Below are 14,335 nucleotides of genomic sequence, written 5' to 3'. Positions count from 1 at the left end.
TTATTTCTCCCTCAATAGGCTTCTGTTGAGCGCAATTCGCCAACAGGTTTTGTTGCGCCGATCGGGACAATACCCAGTAAACGTGCTCAAAGCGTTTTACAACGGGTTCCCAGCCAACAGCAACACTTAACACGCGGAGCGAGACATGACAGGAATGAAAAAAAAACACTAGGAACGGCCATGTACTCGTTTTCAAGGGATGCAACTCAAGAATATAACATAGGGTGTACAAATACCAAGGATTAATTCCCTTGATAGTTGAGTCCTTGAAAAAAGTCTCTTTAATCACACTCTCTCGCTGTACTCGTGTTTAAATAAAAATGATCAACACAATGGCTACCGGTTGGTTTGTCAGTTAATTACATCAACTATGCGCCGAACGAGGCTCGAACCCAGGACTTTGTTGTTGTTATTATCATTATTATTATTATTATTATTATTATTATTATTATTATTATTATTATTATTATTATTATTATTATTATTATTATTATTATTATATTATTATATTATTATTATTATTATTATTATTATTCTAGCCCAACATATCCAGTAACGTGCTCAAAGCGCTTTACAACAGCAACAACACTTAACACGCAGAGCGGGACACGAGAGGACGGAGAAAAGATTACTAACTAGTTCTACATCCGAGTACGGTGAGAGAATGTGAGTAAAGATCCTTTTTATCGGGTACTCAACTATGCGCCGAGGGAGGCAATCGTGCTCAAAGCGCTTTACAACGCGTCTACAGCCAACAGCAACAGTTAACACGCAGAGCGGGACACGACAGGACGGAAAAATCACTACTAACTGACAGGTCTTACACCTGATTACGGTGAGAGAATGTGAGTAAAGATCCTTTTTATCGGGTACTCAACTATGCGCCGAGGGAGGCAATCGTGCTGAAAGCGCTTTACAACGCGTCTACAGCCAACAGCAACAGTTAACACGCAGAGCGGGACACGAGAGGACGGAAAAATCACTACTAACTGACAGGTATTAGTCTTACACCTGATTACGGTGAGAGAATGTGAGTAAAGATCCTTTTTATCGAGGACTCTACTATGCGCCGAGCGAGGCAATCGTGCTCAAAGCGCTTTACAACGCGTCTACAGCCAACAGCAACAGTTAACACGCAGAGCGGGACACGACAGGACGGAGAAAACACTAGTAAAGTCACGGCCATGTACTCGTTTTCAAGGGATGCAACTCAAGAAGATAAAATAGGGTGTACGAATACCAAGGATTAATTCCCTTGAACTACTATTATTATTGTTATTATTATTATTATTATTATTATTATTATTATTATTATTATTATTATTATTATTATTATTATTTATTATAGCCAACTTATCCAGTAAGTTGCTCAAAGCGCTTTACAACGCGTCTGCAGCAGACCGCAACACTGAACATGCAGAGCGGGACACGACAGGACGTAGAAAAAACTACTAACTGACAGGTATTAGTCTTACACCTGACTACGTTGAGAAAATGTGAGTAAAGATCCTTTTTTATCGAGGACTCAACTATGCGCCGAGGGAGGCAATCGTGCTCAAATCGTTTTACAACGCGTCTGCAGCCAACAGCAACACTTAACACGCAGAGCGGGACACGACAGGTCGGAGAAAACATTACTAACTAGTTCTACATCCGAGTACGGTGAGAGAATGTGAGTAAAGAACATTTTTATCCAGGACTCAACTATGCGCCGAGCGAGGCAATCGTGCTCAAAGCGCTTTACAACGCGTCTACAGCTAACAGCAACACTTAACACGCAGTTGACGAATTCCGCTTCGCAAAAGCCTATTAAGGGACAGAAAAAAAAGCAGTTGGCAGCGGCCTCTTCTGGTACTCGCACTAACGCGAATGATTGGTGTCATCGGGAGCGAAACACACACACACACACACACACACACACACACACACACACTCACACATACTGCGTTGTTTAATCTCTCAATACCTCTCACTTGTCGATATTTGATTGGTTAGTATTGTCCTCTTCAGCCTACGCAATATCGTCTTGGTCCATTCGCCGCGTCGCGCATGTGATAAAAAGGGGTGATTTACTGGCATTTCTCTCTTCACACTCTGGCATTTGTCTCTTCACACTCGTAGAAATTTCATTCGAGGCATTTCATAGAAAAAGTGTTATTAATCTAAAGTAGTATTCCAGTATAAGCATCCAAAGTTTCTTTTGCAGTCATGAAAAGGTATTTACTGTTCTTGTATTAGAAATTCTGTGATTTTGGATATTAGATTTTATCGTGTGTGTGTGTGTGTGTGTGTGTGTGTGTGTGTGTGTGTGTGTGTGTGTGTGTTTGTGTGTTTGTGAAAGATGTATCGGTAGAAAATACAATGAAGTGTTCTAGTGCAATAATTTTTTGAAGGCTAATTCACTGTTGCCATATGTAGTTTTTCTGTGTAAAAACATAGCTCCCTTATTTTTCTGATCTGTGTTTAGGTTCAATTGTCACCTTTGTGAAAAACAGCCCACACATTTGGCGCGACACCTTATAAGAGTGCACAAAGTGGATCCTATTATAGCCAGGGGGCGTCGATTTGATGTTCTGAAAACAAAGGGGAAGGTAAGAATGATTTACGTACATTTATTTTTTTTTTCATTTTTTAGTTACACGTATTTCCATTGGCAATTCATTAATTGTTGAAGACTCTATTTACTTTTCTGCTTTTGTACTTAAAATTGCATATTTATCATGCAAAAATCTCTGAAAGTGTAAGATTGGGCAACTGTTGTCCGATTAAAGTCTTTTCATGTTTTCATGTCCTATAATTTCATAAATAAAGAAAGAGGGACAAAGGACCCTCACCTTGCCCATTAATTAATGGATGCTGCTAGACAAAGACATTTTAGCACGTGGTGTGTATCAAAATGCACAAACTCACACATATGTAATACTCGCATGCTGACATAATGATGCATCGTCCTGGCATTTTAATGGCGCATGTGATGACAGTTGTAAGGTCGTCTGGGAAAAACCTAGACTTGGTTACAGTTTTTAAATTTCATTATTGGTTGAACAATGAAATTGTGGAAACAGTCAAGCAAGAGTGAGTGAGAGAGAGAGAGTGAGAGAAAGTGAACTCTCGGTCAGATAGATGCATTTATAATTAATGCAGCTAGACAAAGACATTTTAGCACGTGGTGTGTATCAAAATGCACAAACTCACACATATGTAATACTCGCATGCTGACATAATGATGCATCGTCCTGGCATCTTAATGGCGCATGTGATGACCGTTGTAAGGTCGTCTGGGAGAAACCTAGACTTGTTTACAGTTTTTAAATTTCATTATTGGTTGAACAATGAAATTGTGGAAACAGTCAAGCAAGAGTGAGTGAGAGAGAGAGAGTGAGAGAAAGTGAACTCTCGGTCAGATAGATGCATTTATAATTAATGCAGCTAGACAAAGACATTTTAGCACGTGGTGTGTATCAAAATGCACAAACTCACACATATGTAATACTCGCATGCTGACATAATGATGCATCGTCCTGGCATCTTAATGGCGCATGTGATGACCGTTGTAAGGTCGTCTGGGAGAAACCTAGACTTGTTTACAGTTTTTAAATTTCATTATTGGTTGAACAATGAAATTGTGGAAACAGTCAAGCAAGAGTGAGTGAGAGAGAGAGAGTGAGAGAAAGTGAACTCTCGGTCAGATAGATGCATTTATAATTAATGCAGCTAGACAAAGACATTTTAGCACGTGGTGTGTATCAAAATGCACAAACTCACACATATGTAATACTCGCATGCTGACATAATGATGCATCGTCCTGGCATCTTAATGGCGCATGTGATGACCGTTGTAAGGTCGTCTGGGAAAAACCTAGACTTGTTTACAGTTTTTAAATTTCATTATTGGTTGAACAATGAAATTGTGGAAACAGTCAAGCAAGAGTGAGTGAGAGAGAGAGAGTGAGAGAAAGTGAACTCTCGGTCAGATAGATGCATTTATAATTAATGCAGCTAGACAAAGACATTTTAGCACGTGGTGTGTATCAAAATGCACAAACTCACACATATGTAATACTCGCATGCTGACATAATGATGCATCGTCCTGGCATCTTAATGGCGCATGTGATGACCGTTGTAAGGTCGTCTGGGAAAAACCTAGACTTGTTTACAGTTTTTAAATTTCATTATTGGTTGAACAATGAAATTGTGGAAACAGTCAAGCTTCGAGGGTCACATATCTCATAAAACAACATCTCTCTATGGTGACATACTACATTATTCTGTGATACTTGTGGACATTTTCAGACAATTTCTGAGAGAGAGAGAGAGAGAGAGAGAGAGAGAGAGAGAGAGAGAGAGAGAGAGAAAGGCAAATAAATGAGGGGGGGGGGGGAGGCAAGATTATTATTTATTATATAGTGTGTAAAGTATTCACACCGGTTTGTTTCTCTTTATCAAAACAGAAAGTGCGATGTCCGCTGTGCGACAGATGGTTAATAAACTTAGGTCGCCATCTGACGGAGGTTGAAAAGATTCCTCGGAATTCCGAACAATGGCAGGATCTCCTAAACAAACGACCAATCAGGGAAGATATCAAGGAATTCAACATTCCCCCCTATCTTCCCCAAAGTGAGTTAATTTCCATTCTTCAAAAGTTGACGTGGTTGTTGTTGTTGTTGTTGTTGTTGTTGTTGTTGTTGTTGTTGTTGTTGTGGTTTAAATTATTTGAAAAGCACATGAACAAACATAGATTTCCTCTCTCTCTCTCTCTCTCTCTCTCTCTCTCTCTCTCTCTCTCTCTCTCTCTCTCTCTCTCTCTGTTTGTCTAATATGTGTGTGTTTTTTTTTCTTCAGAGAAATTGCTTATAGACTACATTGAATACAGAGAAGATTTACAGCAGCGGGCCAGATCCACAATACAGAAAGAGATAGCATCCGTCTTAGACTGTTTGTTTTCTTTAAACAGGTCGCGGAACCTGGAACTAATCTTCAAGGTAGAGTGAGAATATATTTCATCTCGTTTCTAATAAATATGTCGATACAAGACCCTCGTATATAGTTCTCTCTTTGTTTACGTTTGTTTTTAATGAGTTGTTTTGTTTTTAATATTGTTTTTATTCATTTTTATTGTTTTGTCATATTCTTTTTTCTCTCCACGAACAGGAGCCGGCCGACGACAATCAGAGTATTACGGGTGTTTTCAAAGTAAGAATACTTCGTCCACTGAAGGAGCAACTGCAGCATCAGGGAGATAAAGTGGCCTCCGGATGCTACAATAAGTTGTGGGCTTTCCGCGTAAGTATATGTCTACTATAAAAATGCATTAATCTATCTTTAAAGTTCAAAAGTGTTGCTGTATTATTTTTAATGGTTTTTTTTTTTAAATTTGTTTGTTGATTTTATTTGTTTGTTGTTTGTTTTTGTTTTGGTGTCGTTTTTATTTTATGGTGCATTTGTTTTTTCTAAATTATTTTCAGAATTTTCTTAAATGGCTGGAAGAATCCGTGCTTTATATTTGGCAGAGAAAAAACTAGCCTCACAAGTAAAGATGCTTCTGTCTACCGTTTCTGCCGCCCTCATACCATTTCGGGTATCGAAGAGGATGCGGTCGAATGAAATAAATAAAACAACGAAAGGTAATTATCCATTGATACATTTTCAATTCCTTTCCACTCCATCGAGCCACACAAAACGAAACAAAACAAAAACAAACAAACAAAAAATTAAATAAATAAATAAATACATAAATAAATGAATAAATAAATGAATCAATCAATCAATGGATAAATAAATAAATACATAAATAAATGAATAAATAAATAAATAAATAAATAAATAAATAAATAAGAATAAAATACAATCAAATACAATCAAAGACGATCAAATTGAGGCGTTATTGATTTTATCTCCTTTCTGTTTACTTTACTTTTTTTTTCTTGGCATAGCGATAGACCTCAGCACAGACCTCCCAACAAAAGACTTGTTGAAAAGCCTAACGGACGAGTCCACGTGGACTGACACCTCCAGAGTTCGAGACACATTAATGACTGTTCTCGCTATAGGCAGCATGTCCCGTCTTGGAGCCTTGCGAAACTTGTCTGTTGATGAGTTTCAGGCGGCTCGCGAGACTGACCAAAATCATGATCTGTATCGAGCAGAAGTAAACCAGCACAAAACCATGAAGACATATGGTCCAGCGGGCATCTATTTCACACCTACCCTAAAAGCCCACATTGAAAGGTAACAGTGTGATACTATTATTATTATTATATTATTATTATTATTATTATTATTATTATTATTATTATATTATTATTATTATTATTATTATTATTATTATTATTATTATTATTATTATTACTATTATTATTTATATAATGTTAATACTTGAAGATAATCGTCAATAGAATTTGCCAACTCATGGGATTATTGATTCTTTAATATTTTTTTTTTTGGTTTGTGTTTTAAAACAATTATTTCAGGTATTTAGATAAAAGACCAGTGCAATCCAAATGGGTGTTTTGCACGTCGTCCGGCCGTCAGCTGACATCAAGCCATGCTGGAATCATTTTTAGACGCCTCACCAAAATCTCGGCCACTGAAATGAGAAAAAGCGTGGCCTTTGCAGTAAGTATTCAATGTTTGAAAGCCTTGTTAATATGTCTAGCATATAATTGTTTCTATCTGTTCTGTCTTTATTTATGTCTTATTTTTCTTTCTTAATCAGAATCCCGAGTAGACGGTTAAAAAAAAAAAGAAAAGACAAGGAAAATAACAAATAACAACACCCCCCCCCCCCCTTAAAAAAAAACCCACGAAAAATAAAACAACAAAATACAAAACAAAACAAAACAAAAAAAAAAAAAAAAAAGAAACCAACACAAAGCCGAGCACACAAATACTTTTTCTGTTGATTTTTGATTTTTTTTGTGTGTTTTCTTTCTCTTCGTGTTTCAGCACAGAGAATCACCTGAAGAAGTTCAGTCCGCCATATCCGAAGCGATGCATCACAGTTTGCAGGTACACAGGGAATCGTATGCGGCCAAATCTCACGACAAAACTATATATAAAGGATTGCAAGCCATTGGAGCAGGTACAGTGATGTGAAAAAAGTTGGGCGAGGGTGAGGAAGAGGAGGAGAGGGGGTGGGGGGGGGGAGTAGGGGGGGGGGGGTGGGGTGGTAAACGCTTTATAAAGGCTGTCTAAAAAATGTTTCATATGAAATGTTCAGTTCATCTATATCTTTTTATTCCAGTACAATGCTTGCAAAGTGAAGAGTTAAGATTGGACGAGCCCAGCACGTCAAGAGCATATTTTGAGCCACCCATCGTGACCGACGTCCAGGATTCGCCTTCTGTAGAGTCCTCACAGTCGTCACCTGTAGTTCCCGGTATGTATGCAATACTAATTATGAACATGGTGCACCTATCTTTCTGACATTTTTCTGGTCTTTGAGCAGGTTTACTGGATATTTTGGCTATAATAATAATAATAATAATAATAATAATAATAATAATAATATAATAATAATAATAATAATAATAATAATAATAATAATAATAATAATAATAAGGTCCTGGGTACGATTCTCGCTCGGCGCATAGTTGATGTAATGAACTGACAAACCAACCGGTAACCATTGTATTGTTCAAGGGATGCAACTCGAGAATATAACATAGGGTGTACACATACCAAGGATTAATTCCCTTTATAAGTTTATATCAACACATCGACTACAACAGTTGTGTCTTAGAAAAAAGGCTATGCACCTGTCTTTCTTACATTTTTCTGGTCATTTCTCGGAAAAAATAATGTCATAGTGTTAGCTGTGGGACGGTAAAGGAGTAAACATTTCTTTAAAAAAAAAACTAATAATCACACGGCTTTATATTATTCAAATATCTATGTTTATTCTTTTTAATTAAACAGGTAAAAGTGTGCTATATTTCACAAAGACTTTGTCTGCAATAAACCCGGAGAAGTGCCCCAATAATTACATCAGAGAAGACAAGGTCTTAAAAGGCGTAAGTAATTTATGAGTCTACATAATACAAAAATTACGGAGTAAAGGATCGGCTTCTACTGGGAGATAATTTGGAAAGTTCGGGGGGGGGGGGGAGGGGGGGGGGTTGTCTCAGTAAAGAAAGGTAAAGAGATTTATCTAATTGTTAAGTTACATCGGAGTAAAAAAATACCACCCCTCCCACTCCCCACTCATGTAGATTAATTCTCTTCTAGTACAAATACATTTTCTTTTTCTTTTCTTTCTTATTTTCCCCCAGATATATGTGACGGCCAGGAATAAATTTACTAAGGACGAACTTCAGATGGCCTTCCATTATTTAGGAGCCTATAGAAGGAAGACGACGGTAGATCCATGTCTAATAAGATCACTCAGGACAGCCTTTCCAGAGTTTCAAAGAACTTTTGCCAGGATTAAAGATAAAACTTTATCAGATAAAATGCGAGCATGGCCTGAGGACAAAGACCTTATTTTCGAATAGCCTATACAGTCCATTTCTTTTCTTTTAATATGACAACAAACCAACGTTGAACTGCATCTCACTCCCTGAGAACATATAGTCGGCCGTGGAAGAAAGTTTCGTCAAACAGCTCATATATATTTATATATTGCTGGAAAATTTAAATTGAAGTTAAGTTCATTTATTTTGCTGAAATTCCAAACAGATGGTATACTAATTGTAATTCTTTGTAAATTTGCGGGGTGGTAAAGGCTTTATAAAGGCTGTCTAAAAAAATGGTTCATATGAAATGTTCAGTTCATCAATAATTACATTAGAGAAGACAAGGTCTTAAAAGGCGTAAGTAATTTATGAGTTTGGTTTTGTTTCCTTAGTCTAGATAACACAAAAATTACGGAGTGGAAAGTTCGGGGGGGGGGGTGTCTCTATAAAGAAATGAGATTTATCTAATTCTTAAGTTACTTCACAGTAACAAAATACTTCCCCTCCCATTCCCCACTCATGTAGATTAATTCTCGGCTAGTGCAAATACATATTCTTTTTCTTTTCTTTCTTATTTTCCCCAGATATATGTGACGGCCAGGAATAAGTTTACTATAGACGAACCTCAGATGGCCTTCCATTATTTAGGAGCCTGTAGAAGGAAGACGACGGTGGATCCAAGTCTTATAAGATCACTCAGCACAGCCTTCCCAGAGTTTCAAAGAACTTTTGCCAAGATTGAAGACAAAACTTTAACAGATAAAATGCGAGCATGGCCTGAGGACAAAGACCTCAGCACAGACCTCCCAACAAAAGACTTGTTGAAAAGCCTGACGGACGATTCCACATGGGCTGACACCTCCAGAGTTCGAGACACATTAATGACTGTTCTCGCTATAGGCAGCATGTCCCGTCTTGGAGCCTTGCGAAACTTGTCTGTTGATGAGTTTCAGGCGGCTCGCGAGACTGACCAAAATCATGATCTGTATCGAGCAGAAGTAAACCAGCACAAAACCATGAAGACATATGGTCCAGCGGGCATTTATTTCACACCTACCCTAAAAGCCCACATTGAAAGGTAACAGTGTGATACTATTATTATTATTATTATTATTATTATTATTATTATTATTATTATTATTATTATTATTATTATTATTATTATTATTATTATTATTATTATTATTATTATTATTATTATTATTATAATAATGATAATGATAATGATCATAATACTAATAATAATAATAATAATAATAATAATAATAATAATAATAATAATAATAATAATAATAATAATAATAATAATAATAAGGTCCTGGGTACGATTCTCGCTCGGCGCATAGTTGATGTAATGAACTGACAAACCAACCGGTAACCATTGTGTTGTTCAAGGGATGCAACTCAAGAATATAACATAGGGTGTACAAATACCAAGGATTAATTCCCTTTACATGTTTTTATCAACACTTTGACTACTACAGTTGTGTCTTAGAAAAAAGGTTATGCATCTGTCTTTCTTACATTTTTCTGGTCTTTTCTCGGAAAAAATAATGTCATAGTGTGAGGTTTTTGGCGGTAAAGGATTAAACATTTCTTTAATAAAAACTAATAATCACACGGCTTTAGATGATTCAAATATCTATGTTTATTCTTTTAAATTAAACAGATACAAGTGTGCTATATTTCACAAAGACTTTGTCTGCAATAAACCCGGAGACGTGCCCCAATAATTGCATCAGAGAAGACAAGGTCTTAAAAGGCGTAAGTAAATTATGAGTTTGGCTTTGTTTCCTTTGTCTACGTAATACAAAAATTACCGAGTAAAGGATCGGCTTCTACTGGGAGATAATTTGGAAAGTTCGGGGGGGGGGGGGTGTGGTGGTTGTTTGGGGTGGGGGTTGGGTGGGTCTCTCTAAGGAGATATAAAGAGATTTATCTAATTCTTAAGTTACATCGGGGTAAAAAAATACCTCCCCTCCCACTCCCCACTCATGTAGATTAATTCTCGGCTGGTACAAATCCATTTTCTTTTTCTTTTCTTTCTTATTTTCCCCAGATATATGTGACGGCCAGGAATAAATTTACTAAGGACGAACTTCAGATGGCCTTCCATTATTTAGGAGCCTATAGAAGGAAGACGACGGTGGATCCATGTCTAATAAGATCACTCAGGACAGCCTTCCCAGAGTTTCACAGAACCTTTGCCAAGATTAAAGATAAAACTTTAACAGATAAAATGCGAGCATGGCCTGAGGACAAAGACCTTATTTTCTAAAAGCCTATACAGTCCATTTCTTTTCTTTTATTATGACAACAAACCAACGTTGAACTGGATCTCACTCCCTGGGAACATATTGTCGGCCGTGGAAGAAAGTTTCGTCAAACAGTTCATATATATTTATATGTTGCTGGAAAATTTAAATTGAAGTTAAGTTCATTTATTTTGTTGAAATTCCAAACAAATGGTATACTAATTGTAATTCTTTGTAAATTGGCGGGGTGGTAAACGCTTTATAAAGGCTGTCTAAAAAAAAAAAGGTTCATATGAAATGTTCAGTTCATCTATATTTTTTTATTCCAGTACAATGCTTGCAAAGTGAAGAGTTAAGATTGGACGAGCCCAGCACGTCAAGAGTATATTTTGAGCCACCCATCGTTACCGACGTCCAGGCTTTGCCTTCTGTAGAGTCCTCAACGTCGTCACCTGTAGTTCCGGTATGTATGCAATACTAATTATGAACATGGTGCACCTGTCTTTCTTACATTTTTTCTGGTCTTTTCTCGGAAAAAATAATGTCATAGTGTGAGGTTTTTGGCGGTAAAGGATTAAACATTTCTTTAATAAAAACTAACGATCACACGGCTTTAGATGATTCAAATATCTATGTTTATTCTTTTAAATTAAACAGATACAAGTGTGCTATATTTCACAAAGACTTTGTCTGCAATAAACCCGGAGACGTGCCCCAATAATTGCATCAGAGAAGACAAGGTCTTAAAAGGCGTAAGTAAATTATGAGTTTGGCTTTGTTTCCTTTGTCTACGTAATACAAAAATTACCGAGTAAAGGATCGGCTTCTACTGGGAGATAATTTGGAAAGTTCGGGGGGGGGGGGGGTGTGGTGGTTGTTTGGGGTGGGGGTTGGGTGGGTCTCTCTAAGGAGATATAAAGAGATTTATCTAATTCTTAAGTTACATCGGAGTAAAAAAATACCTCCCCTCCCACTCCCCACTCATGTAGATTAATTCTCGGCTGGTACAAATCCATTTTCTTTTTCTTTTCTTTCTTATTTTCCCCCAGATATATGTGACGGCCAGGAATAAATTTACTAAGGACGAACTTCAGATGGCCTTCCATTATTTAGGAGCCTATAGAAGGAAGACGACGGTGGATCCATGTCTAATAAGTCACTCAGGACAGCCTTCCCAGAGTTTCACAGAACCTTTGCCAAGATTAAAGATAAAACTTTAACAGATAAAATGCGAGCATGGCCTGAGGACAAAGACCTTATTTTCTAAAAGCCTATACAGTCCATTTCTTTTCTTTTATTATGACAACAAACCAACGTTGAACTGGATCTCACTCCCTGGGAACATATTGTCGGCCGTGGAAGAAAGTTTCGTCAAACAGTTCATATATATTTATATGTTGCTGGAAAATTTAAATTGAAGTTAAGTTCATTTATTTTGTTGAAATTCCAAACAAATGGTATACTAATTGTAATTCTTTGTAAATTGGCGGGGTGGTAAACGCTTTATAAAGGCTGTCTAAAAAAAAAAAGGTTCATATGAAATGTTCAGTTCATCTATTTTTTTTATTCCAGTACAATGCTTGCAAAGTGAAGAGTTAAGATTGGACGAGCCCAGCACGTCAAGAGTATATTTTGAGCCACCCATCGTTACCGACGTCCAGGCTTTGCCTTCTGTAGAGTCCTCAACGTCGTCACCTGTAGTTCCCGGTATGTATGCAATACTAATTATGAACATGGTGCACCTGTCTTTCTTACATTTTTTCTGGTCTTTTCTCGGAAAAAATAATGTCATAGTGTGAGGTTTTTGGCGGTAAAGGATTAAACATTTCTTTAATAAAAAACTAACGATCACACGGCTTTAGATGATTCAAATATCTATGTTTATTCTTTTAAATTAAACAGATACAAGTGTGCTATATTTCACAAAGACTTTGTCTGCAATAAACCGGAGACGTGCCCCAATAATTGCATCAGAGAAGACAAGGTCTTAAAAGGCGTAAGTAAATTATGAGTTTGGCTTTGTTTCCTTTGTCTACGTAATACAAAAATTACCGAGTAAAGGATCGGCTTCTACTGGGAGATAATTTGGAAAGTTCGGGGGGGGGGGGTGGGGTGGTTGTTTGGGGGAGGGGGGGTCTCTCTAAGGAGATATAAAGAGATTTATCTAATTCTTAAGTTACATCGGAGTAAAAAAATACCTCCCCTCCCACTCCCCACTCATGTAGATTAATTCTCGGCTGGTACAAATACATTTTCTTTTTCTTTTCTTTCTTATTTTCCCCCAGATATATGTGACGGCCAGGAATAAATTTACTAAGGACGAACTTCAGATGGCCTTCCATTATTTAGGAGCCTATAGAAGGAAGACGACGGTGGATCCATGTCTAATAAGATCACTCAGGACAGCCTTCCCAGAGTTTCACAGAACCTTTGCCAAGATTAAAGATAAAACTTTAACAGATAAAATGCGAGCATGGCCTGAGGACAAAGACCTTATTTTCTAAAAGCCTATACAGTCCATTTCTTTTCTTTTATTATGACAACAAACCAACGTTGAACTGGATCTCACTCCCTGGGAACATATTGTCGGCCGTGGAAGAAAGTTTCGTCAAACAGTTCATATATATTTATATGTTGCTGATGTTGAAAACTAAGCACGCACATGCTAAAAGGCCGAAACCTTATAGTGAAGTGAGGGAAGCTTATCAGGTACGGACGATTGCCCCTATGACATCCTAGTCTGCGCGAAATCTGCGGGTAGCGGCGCTAGCCGGCAGCGCTATTGTAGATTCGCGAGCGATGGGAGGAGATTTCGGGCTGTTTGGTCGGCTATACGGAATTGACGGAATGCGATTTGGCTGAAAGTGTCCCGAGTCCTTGTGTACGTCGGTAGCAGTGAGTCAGTTGATGGCTTTGATGGGACCCCGTGAGAGTACGAAGGCAGGCGGTGAGAAACTCTTTGACGGGGACTGTTGCTAGCCCAAACGCGTGCCGTGCTGATGTTGAAAACTAAGCACGCACATGCTAAAAGGCCGAAACCTTATAGTGAAGTGAGGGAAGCTTATCAGGTACGGACGATTGCCCCTATGACATCCTAGTCTGCGCGAAATCTGCGGATAGCGGCGCCAGCCGGCAGCGCTATTGTAGATTCGCGAGCGATGGGAGGAGATTTCGGGCTGTTTGGTCGGCTATACGGAATTGACGGAATGCGATTTGGCTGAAAGTGTCCGAGTCCTTGTGTACGTCGGTAGCAGTGAGTCAGTTGATGGCTTTGATGGGACCCCGTGAGAGTACGAAGGCAGGCGGTCAGAAAACTCTTTGACGGGGACTGTTGCTAGCCCAAACGCGTGCCGTGCTGATGTTGAAAACTAAGCACGCACATGCTAAAAGGCCGAAACCTTATAGTGAAGTGAGGGAAGCTTATCAGGTACGGACGATTGCCCCTATGACATCCTAGTCTGCGCGAAATCTGCGGATAGCGGCGCCAGCCGGCAGCGCTATTGTAGATTCGCGAGCGATGGGAGGAGATTTCGGGCTGTTTGGTAGGCTATACGGAATTGACGGAATGCGATTTGGCTGAAAGTGTCCCGAGTCCTTGTGTACGTCGGTAGCAGTGAGTCAGTTGG

General features: G+C 38.3%; 2 protein-coding genes across 3 annotated transcripts; both read left to right on the top strand.

The window, feature by feature from the left end:
- Window positions 1–2,195: 2,195 nt before the first annotated feature.
- Window positions 2,196–5,523, top strand: LOC144960969 (uncharacterized). Its single transcript, XM_078894334.1, has 6 exons — window positions 2,196–2,216; window positions 2,468–2,591; window positions 4,453–4,618; window positions 4,844–4,983; window positions 5,153–5,284; window positions 5,467–5,523. The coding sequence occupies exons 1-6, from the start codon at window positions 2,209–2,211 to the stop codon at window positions 5,521–5,523; spliced, it is 627 nt and encodes a 208-aa protein (XP_078750460.1). The 5' UTR covers window positions 2,196–2,208.
- A 3,683-nt stretch (window positions 5,524–9,206) lies between these two features.
- On the top strand, window positions 9,207–11,171 carry LOC144960968 (uncharacterized). Of its 2 annotated transcripts, XR_013643002.1 has the most exons (4): window positions 9,207–9,483; window positions 10,039–10,218; window positions 10,514–10,884; window positions 11,039–11,171. XR_013643002.1 is itself a non-coding variant. In XM_078894332.1 (3 exons), exons 1-2 carry the CDS (start codon window positions 9,219–9,221, stop codon window positions 10,185–10,187), a joined length of 414 nt encoding a protein of 137 aa, XP_078750458.1. In that variant the 5' UTR covers window positions 9,207–9,218; the 3' UTR covers window positions 10,188–10,218; window positions 10,514–11,165. The 2 variants fall into 2 exon arrangements, 1 of the variants encoding a protein (XP_078750458.1); XM_078894332.1 differs by having other exon boundaries at window positions 10,514–11,165.
- The last annotated feature ends 3,164 nt before the right edge of the window (window positions 11,172–14,335 follow it).

The sequence above is a fragment of the Berghia stephanieae genome, unplaced genomic scaffold (genome assembly GCF_034508935.2).
Source record: "Berghia stephanieae isolate SIO BIC M18660-M18661 unplaced genomic scaffold, UCSD_Bste_1.3 scaffold1127, whole genome shotgun sequence".
In the NCBI taxonomy this organism is placed as follows: Eukaryota; Metazoa; Mollusca; class Gastropoda; order Nudibranchia; family Aeolidiidae; genus Berghia; species Berghia stephanieae.
This window is presented reverse-complemented; position numbering and strand designations above follow the sequence as displayed.

Bases quoted from the DNA above. Each gene is read 5' to 3' on its own strand.
- LOC144960969 (XM_078894334.1), top strand. The intron at 4,984-5,152 runs GTAGAGTGAGAA...CTCCACGAACAG, and splicing joins ACCTGGAACTAATCTTCAAG to GAGCCGGCCGACGACAATCA. The intron at 5,285-5,466 runs GTAAGTATATGT...AATTATTTTCAG, and splicing joins ATAAGTTGTGGGCTTTCCGC to AATTTTCTTAAATGGCTGGA.
- LOC144960968 (XM_078894332.1), top strand. From the start codon at position 9,219: ATGCGAGCATGGCCTGAGGACAAAGACCTCAGCACAGACCTCCCAACA. The intron at 9,484-10,038 runs GTCCAGCGGGCA...TTGGCGGTAAAG, and splicing joins CAAAACCATGAAGACATATG to GATTAAACATTTCTTTAATA.